The 12423-nt window shown below is 37.0% G+C and overlaps 1 protein-coding gene across 8 annotated transcripts in view; it reads left to right on the top strand.

The window, feature by feature from the left end:
- HIVEP1 (HIVEP zinc finger 1) overlaps positions 1-12423 on the top strand; it is a 156326-nt gene that overhangs the window by 118312 nt on the left and 25591 nt on the right. For all 8 annotated transcript variants that reach the window (XM_016954906.4, XM_063812780.1, XM_016954907.4 and 5 more), the window contains 3 exons: positions 2768-2901; positions 3792-3967; positions 8817-8918. In XM_016954906.4, the coding sequence (XP_016810395.3) occupies positions 2768-2901; positions 3792-3967; positions 8817-8918 (412 nt within the window). The remainder of the gene's footprint in view (positions 1-2767; positions 2902-3791; positions 3968-8816; positions 8919-12423) is intronic.

Consider the following 12423-nt stretch of genomic DNA (forward strand, 5'->3'; position numbering starts at 1 on the left):
CCTCCCAAGTAGCTGGGATTACAGGTGCCCACCACCACGCCTGGCTTTTTGTATTTTTGGTAGAGACAGGGTTTCGCCATGTCTGGTTTGGCCAGGCTGGTCTTGAACTCCTGACCTCAGATGATTCACCCATCTTGGCCTCCCAAAGTGCTGGGATTACAGGTGTGAGCCACCGCGCCCGGCAAGAATAAAAATAATAATGACACGAAATGACATGGAAATGAGAATAAACTTGGTTCATTTAAAGAACTCTGAAGAATCTGGCCTGGTTAAAAAGTGTTATAAGTTGGAAACATAGGTAAAAACCAAATCATGTGTATGGTGGTGGAGAACCAATGATACTTTCTCAGTGAAGGAAAGTGCATCCAAACCACCTGTGGAATTTGTTAAGTTCTCAGGCTCTAAATCTACTAAATCTTGGAAGTTAAGACCTAATCGTTAGAATTTAAACAAAACTCCGTGTATGTTCCTGAAGTGTTTGTGAAGAAGAGAAGTGGCTCTCCTTGAGTACCAAATGCCTCGGAAGAAATGTCTGGAAATGCATATCTAGATTTGGAGCTTAGGAGAGAGCTCTGGATGGAAGTGTGTAGAGTAGAGATTCTTTTGTGTAGAGTAGAGATTCTTTAGTGCGTAGGTGTGATTAATGAGATTGCTCAGGGTATAAAGAAGAGGAGAGAGCCTAGACTGGATCCTGGGGATCACTACTATTTAAAAAGTTGAATGGTTGAAGAAAGTCCACACTCCTGTATGGAAACTGAAAGATAGAGGAAGGATAAGAATGAGCAGAAAGTGGCATCACACAAAACACAGAAGAAGATATTCAAGGAGAGTTGTTAGGTCAAATAAAGTTGAAGGCAAATGGGTATATCTGGACTGCGCAGATCACTGGAGAGTTGAGTCTATGAGCAAGTGGCTATGGAGCATGGATTACTGGGCTTTTATCCACAACTCAAATGTTAATGCTTTTATGATTCACAATGGGAAAGAACAGATAGATGCTATAAAGTAAAAGGATTTCTAGGCAAAACATGGCATTTTCAACATACAATACATAGAGTGCTCAAGCATGTAAAGACTAAGATTTTGGCATTTAGCTCATTGATAACTTTGGCAAGTAGAAGCCAGATTTAATAGTACGAAAGTGAGCAAAAGATAAAGGGGAATTTGATATTGAAAATAAAGAGGATTACTGTTAAAGGGATAAAGTCAAAGGAAGGTGTGTGCATATATTCTAAATTATGCAGAAGCCAATCTGTTTGCCAGGAAAAGAGAAGGAAAGCTTGCATCAGTAGCTCTTCCCTCTGCCTTTTTGAGGAACATGGGCCAGCAGCTTTTCTTTCCTCCTGCCTGTGTAAGGATGGGCCTCCCAAGGTACTATTCTGAGGCCACACATACCCCTCTCCATAATGAACAGACTCTTATCTCTTAGTATTATTAAGTCATTTCAGCACCACAGCTGTCTGCTTGACAATGTAATTTCTTAAAGGAGGTTTGTATAAAAGAAGCCCTTGGTAGGAAAAGTTGTGCGTTGCGTTGGATTCAGCCAGAGGATTAGAGTTTGAGCCTTTACTTAACACTTGACCTGGGACGAGGAACTTCACCCTGAGAGCATCCTTCCTCACTGGGATATATAGTCCACCTGTGCTGCCTGCCTCACAGGGACCTGAGAGAATGGAATGGCACTATAAGTGAGACAACATACTATCAAACGGGTAGTAGCATAAAATCTTACATAAAATCATAAGGTGGTATTATATTATTATATTGTTCCTATAGGAAAACCACACATCGTTTATCATTTTGATTTTCACGTTCGTTACCTGTTTTCCAGAGACTTAATTGTTACCAAGCCAAAACCTAACTTTTTGGCTAGACCTGGATGTCACATTTATCAGTATTCAGTAAACTTTTGAGAAGATAGAAAGAATTATGGTTTTAGCTGGGCATGGTGGCTCATGCCTGTAATCCCAGCACTTTGGGTGGCTGAGGTGGGAGGATCACTTGAGGTCAGGAGTATAAGACTGGTCGGTGCAACAGAGCAAGACCCCCATTTCTATAAAATTTTAAAGGTAGCCAGGTGTGGTGGCTCAGGCCTGTGGTCCTAGCTACTCAGGAGGCTGAGGTGGGAGGACCTCTTAAGCCCAGGAGTTTGAGGCTGCAGTGAGCTATGATTGTACTACTGCACTCCAGCCTGGGCAATAGTAAGACCCCATCTCAAAAAAGATTTATGATTTAAAATAATGGAGGAAGAAAAAGTAAAATATTGGGAAATGGGGCTTCTGCTTTACCTTATAATGCACTGAAGCTGAAGGAGACTTAATGATGTTTCTAATGGGTATGAGGCATTATTTTACCAAAAGGAGTAGCTAGCTCTTTTCCATCTCCAAAAGCAAACTCTTTAAGAAATGTACTTAAATGGTAGTATGAGTGGCTGGTTAAATGGAAGAAAAAATATTTAGTCTACTAAAAAAAGTTTCTGTTAAACTTAAGAAATATCATGGTATAGGAGGTTGTAAAGCCTTTATTTGGGGGTGGCAGTGAACTGTGGTGGAATTTTAAAGTAACATAAGATTTATCAGTTTGCTGTGATTGAGACAGATTCATAAGGGAGGAGATAAAGCAAATGCCCTTTGAACCTATTACTACTTTGAAATGCATTTCGTTGACCATATGCTCTGTACTCTGCCATGTTTTAATTTCCAGTGAAAGATTAGCATGCTTGTGTTTTCAGTTTTATTAAATTAGTTTCTCTCTTTTTTCCTTTCAGAGAGCATTAGGTAATCAAAAGTCCACAGTAGTTGAATTCAGCAATAAAGATGCCTCTGAAATTAACAGTGAGCAAGATAAAGAAAATTCCTTAATCAAAAGTGAACCAAGAAGAATTAAAATATTTGATGGAGGGCAAGTACAAATTTTACTTCTTAAATGTACATTTAAACTGACTTTTTAAATGTACATTTGCTTTCATGTGAATGAAGACTTAGTGCCAATTTAGTATCGATGTTGCAAGGTTTCTCAGCATATTAACAGAATCTCCATAGCAAAATATGTTAGCATTATGTTAAATCATTTTATTTTGATGGAGAAATGATGACTATTTGGGAAATACTGTACTACCTTGAAGGCAGCTAAAAACTAAATTATTAGAGTGAACCTTGGTTTTCACATTGATTTACAGTAAGGAATGACCTAGAGAATCTGCTCTCAGATGAATTCATTGCCCATTAGATATCTTTGTGTATTTTGTTGTGAACAAAAACATCATAAAAGCCAATTATAGTTATAGTAAAGCTCCAAAATATTTCAGTACTTAAAATTATTGTGGTTGAATTTAGCAAAGAAGAACAAATTTTAACCAATGACTTGGAAACAGGGAAACAGGGAAGTATTTTAAAATTACATGCAGTAGTGCAGCGCAGTGGTGCGTGCCTGTAGTCCCAGCTGTTTGGGAGGCTGAGGCGGGAGGATCATGTGAGCCTGGGAGGTTGAGGCTTCATTGAGCTACGATCACACCACTGGGCTCCAGCCTGGGCAACGGAGCAAGACTGTCTCTAAAAAAAAAAAAAACAAAACAAAATATAATATTGCAAAAGTTTGTTTGATTAGAATTAGCTATATTAAGTGTTGATGTAAAAAGTTGGAATATTCTGTTACTTACACATGCATAAAATTGTTATTGGTTGAGTATAAAAGTTGTGCCTTGTTTTATTTTTGGGTTGAATTTTAATCATCAATATTTTCTCAAAGACATAGTGTCCAATCTCCCTATTCATTTTTTTTCTTTAAATTAGATATAAGTCAAATGAAGAGTATGTATATGTCCGAGGCAGGGGAAGAGGAAAATACATTTGTGAAGAATGTGGAATACGTTGTAAGAAACCTAGCATGTTAAAGAAACACATACGAACCCATACAGATGTCCGCCCCTACCACTGCACTTACTGTAACTTCTCCTTTAAGACTAAAGGTATGAGATGCACATTGCTTCAAGGTCCTTTTTATATGTATTTAGGTGGGAGAGCTAAAACCCAACTGTGCGTTTTCTTTGACCGATGAAATAGTAGCTTAAATAGACTAATGTCAATTATATCTTGTCAATGTTGTAGTCTTATTACTTTATATGATTTTAGACCCATTGGGAAAAGTTTTTAATTGTACACTTTTAGAATAAATATATAATAAATATAATATTTTTAAAAGAGCAACTGCCCTTTTTAAAAAATTTAACTCCTTAAATTGCAGTTGTACAACATGATGACTAATATACCTTTTCAAGAATATTTAATTTGGGGCTGAAGAATAGAAAGAAATTTTCATGATCACAAGTAAATTCACTGGGTGCTAAAAGATTGAAGAAAGATTTAAAGTAATAACTACAGTAAACTTCTATAATAATTACACTTCTGTTTTATTGTCTGATTTTAGGCATACATAGCCATTTTTTTTCACGATGCTTTTTTTACACAAATACTGTTAAATTTTAGCTTCAAAAATTTTCTATAGTTTCTATTAATGTTTATAAAGAAGTCTCAGAACTAATCATTAAAATTATATTTAGGACCCTTTCTGGTTTTTTAAATGTTTTTATTTATAAGCCTCACTCATAGTTAATTTTACCCTGTACAAGTTTCTTGATACATATAATAGGTATACTACTTTAAATGTTTGCTTCCTCCGTCAGGCTCCTTATTCATGAACAATTTGTTACTTGAGATTTTAATTTTATATGCCACTCTCTAAAAACCAAAGATCTCTCTTTAACAAAGCAAGGCAATCATGAAAACATGTCTGAGAAAACAGTATCTGTAAAAAAAAAAAAAAAAAAAAAATTAATTGATTTTTAAAACTAGAAACCACTTTTATCCTTTGAGTTAACATTTACTTTTTTCTTATGCTGGCTGTCTTTGCAGTTTTTGTTTTAAAGATTGATCAACTTCTTAGCAAAATTTATTACATTTTTTGGCTAGTATTTATGGGCATTTAAAGAGAGTTATAACTTGTAACAACTACATGCTTCAAATTAGTACTCTTTAAGTGCCAGTGGTGTCTGAAACAAGAATGATGGAAAAACAAAATATTCTTCAGATGGCTTTGAATATTTCAAAAATGTTTGAAGAAATGAGAGAGGTTGGGAGGGATACTCAGGATGCAGTTTTTTAATTGTGATGTAGAACCTCCCTCTGTCGTTGGAGGGTGAGTTTAAGGATGATTTTCCGTCCTGGTCCTGAGGGAGGACTCTGATAGGGTAAAGTACTTTGGTCTTTTAACTGAATTTATTGCTTTTTCACTCGTTTTGATCCTATGATTAAGAAACATCTATTAGCTTCCTTTATGAGACAAGAAGCATATTTAGAAAGCTAATATTACTAATAAAAGATTATCATGTACAAAAGGATGTTATCAAATACAAGAAGATCAAGATACAATGGGAAATGGGTATTTCTCAATAGAAAGAAGAAAAAGAATGAGGCTATTTAAAAAATATTTATCAAGTAAGGGCAAAAAAGGAAGGACAACCTAGATGTGGTAAACCAAATGAAACTACAGAGATTTCTTGGCAAGGAAAAATATCATGAGTCACAAATATTAATCTTAGTGAAATAACTCGAAGATTTTAGATAAATGTTAACTAAATGGTGGACAGTCCATAATGACCCCTGAAGAGTGAGCATTGCCTGTTAGCACTTCTCATGTCTTACACATCTCTAATATGCTGTATATCTGAATTTGCATTAAATTTGTTGTTTTGTAAGACGTCATGTGGAATTATATGGTAAATATTTATTTGAAGGAGGCTATCCTTGCCAAGGAGACTGGTGAAGAAAATGTTAGAAATTCAGGATTTCCCTTTTCTTGGCATGACACTTCTCTTTTTTTTACGGTCAGCTTCCTTTTTGAAGTCTACTTTTTGTGAATCTATGTAAAACAGATTCCACAGCACCTTTTAAAGGTAGTTAAATAATAGTAGACCTTTTTTTGAATTATGCCCCAGATTTTCACCTTCTCTGATTTACTTGCTATACTAGCCAGTAGGACTCCACTTATTATTGGAAGTGTCGGGTTACTAACAGAAGGAAATAGTGATGTGATGGCATGCTGTATAAATATGGTATGCAAAGACAGCAAAACGCTATCAGAAAAATGATCTGTAGAGCTAAAAATTGATGCTTCTGATGGTAATGCTTACAAATCCATAATTCATTATTTGCCCTCTGAGTTTATTTTGTGAGTACATTTTCAAAATAATTTTAATTGATTTGTTTTCATGATTCTACGTTAAAGGTCAGTCAGCAGAGAACATATAGAGAGTTTGTATCTCTGCAAGATTTAGTCTCATTTATATCACAGAAAGTTAGACTGTATGTAGCTCTAGGAGTCAAGAAACAAAACCTCTCATGCTTTCCAGAGGATTCAGATAAATGTTTAATAAATCTATCAGAAAAATTATTTATTAAATTAACACCAGGTTTATAAAATTGCTAGGAGATATTTGCGTTTCAATATGGGCACACTTTCAATATTTTGTATATTGAAATGCAGATTTTTGTTTATTTTACATTAGGAAGTTGATTCATAATAAGTAATAGCTAAGGTTATGAGAAAATATGCTTACTAAAAACTTATATTTCCAAATTTGTCTAGTTACAATTATACATTAGTTTCTTAAAAAGTAAATAACCTGCAATGACTGTCTATCTAGGGAGCAAAAACATTTTAAAAGAGGGCCAGGTGCGGTGGCTCACACCTGTAATCCTAGCACTTTGGGAGGCCAAGGCAGGCAGATTGCCTGAGGTCAGGAGATTGAGCCTGGGCAACATGGTGAAACCCCATCTTAACTAAAATACAAAAAATTAGCCTGGCGCAGTGGCAGGCGCCTGTAATCCCAGCTACCCGGGAGGCTGAGGCAAGAGAATGGCTTGAACCCGGGAGATGGAGGTTGCAGTGAGCTGAGATCTCGCCACTGCACTCCAGCCTGGGCAACAGTAAGACTCCGTCTCAACCAAAAAAAAAAAAAAAAGAGGACTATAGTGGACCTTATAATTTGGTTTGTAATATTGTTAGTATTAACACACTGAAAACATTTTGACTTACAAGTGGAAATTTCAACCATAGTAAGATATCTAAACCATTTTTATAATTTCTTAAGGTGAAAACTTTAAAGCTGTCACATAAAAGTAGAGATCTGTATAATGAACACCATTGTGCGCATAATCTTTTAATAATTGCTAAGATTTTGCCATATTTGCTTCATATTTTTTCAGTATATTTAATGTAAATATCAGAGATAGCCAAGTGTTAATCCAGGTGTTATCTCCAGAATCACAGAAGTCAGGGTTTGATGGACCTTAGCCATCATCTGGTCTCGGCATCCTCTTAAGCCTGACCTCCTTAAGTACTAAGCTCTGGGGTCCTGCGTGGTTGGCTGAGACAAGAATGTACTATGTAGTGCAAGAATCAGCTTGTACAGGGATGACCAGTTTCACAGGCTTAGTGCATTTGTCAAGAAATTGAATAGATATAGCTATTTTCCCTGTGCTTCGGCTACTGCAAGCCCGAAATTTGGACCAATGATTCAGACATTTTGAGCTCTTCTAAAGACTTATTCTCAAATCCTACTTTGCCTCTGCCCACTAAATTCAACATTTAGAGTTGTTTTTGTTTCTCAAAAAAGATGACTTGCCCTTGTTGGCAATGCTTTTGTGTATGGCATTATCCACTGGAGATGCTTGTTATCCTCAGAAGAATATGAGCTGTTTCCCCTGGATTCAGTGATCACTTGAGGCAGGTGTGCTAGTGGTTCTCAGCTAGCGTGGTCATACTTAAAGAGGTCGATACAACAGCTGCCAGAGGAAACACTCCTTTACTGGTACTATTTTGAGACTTATACTCTATATGTGAAATGAAATTAATACAGGAAATGCTTTCTCTTATTCCAGAAATACTGTTTATAAAATTACAGTGACCCAAAATAGTTTTTCATAGTCAAGCTTGAAACTTTAAAAGGTGAATTCCAAGGTACCAGAAATAAGAAGCTCAAAGCTAACATGGTGAACAGATACTAACAAAAAAATTAAAAGGCCTTATGGGAATCGAGGCCAGATATATGCCTACAGGCTTACCTGTCCTGAGATAGCATCTGAGGTTCCTGAAATAAGCCTAGTCCTCCTGTCCAGTGACTTTGGGCCATGTGGGAAAAACCCTAACCGCTTAAAAGTAAAACCCTATATCTATACCATGCAAAAACAAACAAAAAAACTGGCCCAGAGTCAGTTGTCTGAAGCCAGTGAAACTGTTAAGGTCTCAGGCAGAAGCAACTGGAAAACTGCTTTATAGAGAGATGTTTCTGCAACCCAGGGTACTTAGGATTCCATGGAAAACAATCTTGCTGAGGATAAACTTACAATTAAAAGTAAAAAGCATGCAAAGAAACAAATGAGAAAGAGCCAGCAGTCATAACAAGTGGAGAATTCACACTCCAAGAACTACAGATCACAGTGTAGTCTGAACGGGACTTTAAATTAAGTATGTATAAAATGTCCCAAGAAATAAATAAGGGCTAGAGAATAGAAAACATAAGGTAAAGGAGATGTTATCAAAGTAGAGGAGGCAGATTTTAAAAAGAAAATATAATCTGATAAATAACAAGGTATTAAAACATATAGATACCAAATTTTCTTTTGTTCACATTTTAGTCATTGGAATTGTACGACCACAATCTGTACTTTTGCTTGAATAGGAATGAAATTTGCCAGTGTTTACAAATGCAATAGCAAAATCATACTACTTAAGCTTAGTAAACATTCTTTTCCCTTAAGGAAATCTGACAAAACACATGAAGTCCAAGGCACATAGCAAGAAATGTGTGGATTTAGGCGTCTCAGTAGGTTTAATAGATGAACAGGATACAGAAGAATCAGGTAAGGCTTTATACCATATTTTTCATAAATGCTATTTACAATGTACAATTTTTTTTTGCTTCCATTCCCTTTCCATTCCCACTGATTCTGCCTAATTCTATTTTCATTACCTCTTATTTATATGCAGTAGACTCCTAATTAGTTTTTCCATGTCTAGATTGCCCTCCTTCCTCCTTCCTATTCATCTATCCCCCACGATGTTCATCTTTCTGAAGCATGTGTCTGATCATACCTCTCCTCTGCTCAGAGGTTCTCATCGGTTCCCATCTGTCTAGAAAATAAAATGTGAACACTTGACCTTGATCAAAATCCTTTGTAATCTGCTGCTTACCTACTTCTCTACCCTTCTCATTTCTCTCTTTTACCTACCCTCATGCTTGAATTTCCTGCCTACTTGACATTGATCGCTCTTCACCTTTACACCCCTTACTTAAAACCCCAGCCCTCACTCCCCACACAAACGTGGCTCCCCGTGCCCTGGTCAAAATCTCACTTTCCTTCAAGATCCAGCCAAGTCCACTGCTGTCATGAAGCCTTCTCTGATTTTCCTTTTCCACACCTCTTGCAGGAAACAATTCTTCCCTTCTCTGGACTCCTCTAGTATTTTACAGTTTCCTCCCTGAAAGCATTTAATCCCCCTCTTGTTCTGAGATTATTCACGCACTCACCTGAGCTCCCACCCCAGTGATTCAGCATGTCATGAGCAGAGCCAGTGAGTGCGTAATGTGTGCTCACCAGAAGCACTTAGCGCAGTGCCTTGCGCTGCTCAGCAGATCCATATTTGTGGAATAAAGCATTTGTTTACTTCTCCAAAGTGTTTATTATTCCGAAAAGGTTAAATGGCTGTTTTTTTTTAAAAGGTGTTAACAAATTTAAGTATTTATCTCTGACCAATTTTGAGGAAGAATAAACCTGTTCATGTGTTCTAACTCATCAGAGAATAGAAATATGTTTTTGTGAAACTTGTTTTTAACCCAAGGATTTATCGACAAAAGAAAAAAAAATTGAAAAAGTATTCTGCTTTTTAAAATGCCCTGAATTAAACATTTACCTGCTTGCTGTATTTTTCTTAACATGTATTAGTTTGGTCTAGAGAAAATTTCCAAAGAGAAAGTGATGAGGACATCATTGAATATATAGGTAAAAATTCAAAGGCATTTAATCCCTGTAACACACGAAATGAATCAGCCTGAATTTACTTATAAATATACAAGAGAAATGACTCACGTCTTCAGTGATACAGAGCAATTCAGTTGTAAAAAGCTAGGAAAAGTGTGTAAGAGTTTCAGCAAGTATGTTCATTACCCACTGACTAGAAAAGGGACAAGGTAAAGCTATTATTATAGTATATACTCATGTATATCTTCTTCAAGAAGATGAATCTTATAAAAATTAATATGTCTGTAGAATTCTCTAAATTGTTAAGGGAAGGTAGTACTTATATCTTAAATTTGCATAGGAGAATTATAGTTTCTATTAATTATCATGGATTGTTTACATTTGCTGACTGACTGACCTACCTATGTATTTATTCATTGTTGTATTTTCATCTAATTCCAAAAGCATTTGAACCTGGTCTTAGATTATTACTCAAAGTTGATATCCTAATTCCCTATTTAGATTAGAACTTCTGATAAACAACGTAGTTTTACCTTTTTCCTTTCAGTTTACTTTTTTTTAAAACTACTGTATTTGTGGGTAGTGTGCTCAAAGTTTTTTTTTTACAGTGTTTGTCAAATAATAGTGAAGTAGAACACAGAGGTGGAGTTTTGCCAAGTGCTGTGTCATGCTGTGCTAGAGACCTAACATTCTGTGTTGCTACACCAGCAGAATTTATTCCTCTCCTTTTGCTTTATTATAGGCTTGCAGCGTAGGTTTAAATATAGTAAACAGTTGTTGTTTTAAACAAATGATCTTGTTTTATTGTGCTTTTCTGTGCTTTTAAAACATATTTGGAGATTTTTTACATACAAAAAAGTACAAAGTATTTTATTGTGTGTACTCATGTATTAACAGCAGAGTTGATTATAAATATTTTCTCATATTTGCTTCACGTTCTTTTCACAAATTCAGTATATTTTTTAAAAACCAGCTCAGCAAGGTTATTGCTGCTGAGGGGCAGCTTCCCTTACTCCCCACTCCTTGCCACTCTCCTGTCCCTCTCAGAGGAGCTCTCACTGCACTGGGGGGGTTTTCCTTTAAGTTCATTCAACGTACATGTATATATCTATGAATAGTATGTGATTTTATGTTTGTATTTTAAATTTGCATAAACAGTACCACTTTGTATGTAGATACCTAGATATTGTGCTTTATAATTTTACATTGTTCTCCAGAAGAGACTTTCCATTTCCTCACCTCTTTAATTACACCTAATATTGTTAGAATTTAAATTTTTGGCCAATTTGATGGATTTGTTTGTTGTCTTTCTGGTTTATTGATTACTAAGATTGGGTCTCATTATTCTTTAAAACAAACTTTTACTCCATTAAACTGATGATAGCTGGAGATGGGATTTTGCTTAGCAATTCTGCACATGTCCCTGTTTGAGGGGACAAGTCAGAAGCCTGCAGCATGATGCTGTGTCTGGAGGTGCACTGTTTCTAGCCTTCCACTAGCCCAGAGTGGTACCAGCTGTTCCTTTTCAGTCTTCTGTGCTGGCTCCTCCTCACCTCCCCAGCCTCTCACATAGGCCCCAGGGCTGTGGCCTTTGATCTCTTCTCTTCCTGTCTGTGCTCACTTTGTAGGTAGTCTCATCCGGTCTCCTGACTTCAGATACCATCTCTGTGCTGATGATGCCCCAGTTCATTCCACATGTGGGTATCATTCTGACTTACCCCACCAGTCTCTGCTGGGGTGTCTAATTAGTATCTCAGGTCTGATGTGTCCCAGATCCCTGGTTCACCCCTTACCTCTAAGCACACTTCCCCCGTAGTCTTCCGCCATCCTTCCAGCTGCTTGGCCAAAAATCTTGAAGTCATCCTTGATGCCCATCTTTCTCACGTGTTGCCTCTAATCTACCAGTAAAACCTTTTGGCTCTTCACTTCAAAATGTCTTCAGAATCCATCCACTTTTAATCACCTCCAACACCCCACCCCAGCCACATCCTCTCTACTAAATTGCTTCTGGAATAGCTCCTGATTGGTCTCTGTGGTTCTACCCTGTTCCTTTACAGACTATCTTCCACATAGCAGCCAAAGTGGCCTTGTAACAATTGTGTCATTCCTTTGCTTAAAAGCCCCAGGGGTTTCCTGACTCATTTGGAGCACTGGTCAGGCACCCACCAGGAGCTCTGTCTTCCTCCTTACCATCTCCCTGAGGCTCAGCTCCCCATCCTTCCTCCCTCGCGTGCTCAGCTGCAGCCACACAGGTCTCCTGCCTCTTTCTTGAACACCCGCAGCAGGCCCCTGTCTCAGGGACTTTGCACTCCTTTCCTCTGTTAAGAATGCCCTCTAGGAGGATTCCATTCCAAGATGGCCAAATAGGAACAGCTCCAGTCTGCAG

Source organism: Pan troglodytes, chromosome 5 (genome assembly GCF_028858775.2).
Source record: "Pan troglodytes isolate AG18354 chromosome 5, NHGRI_mPanTro3-v2.0_pri, whole genome shotgun sequence".
In the NCBI taxonomy this organism is placed as follows: Eukaryota; Metazoa; Chordata; class Mammalia; order Primates; family Hominidae; genus Pan; species Pan troglodytes.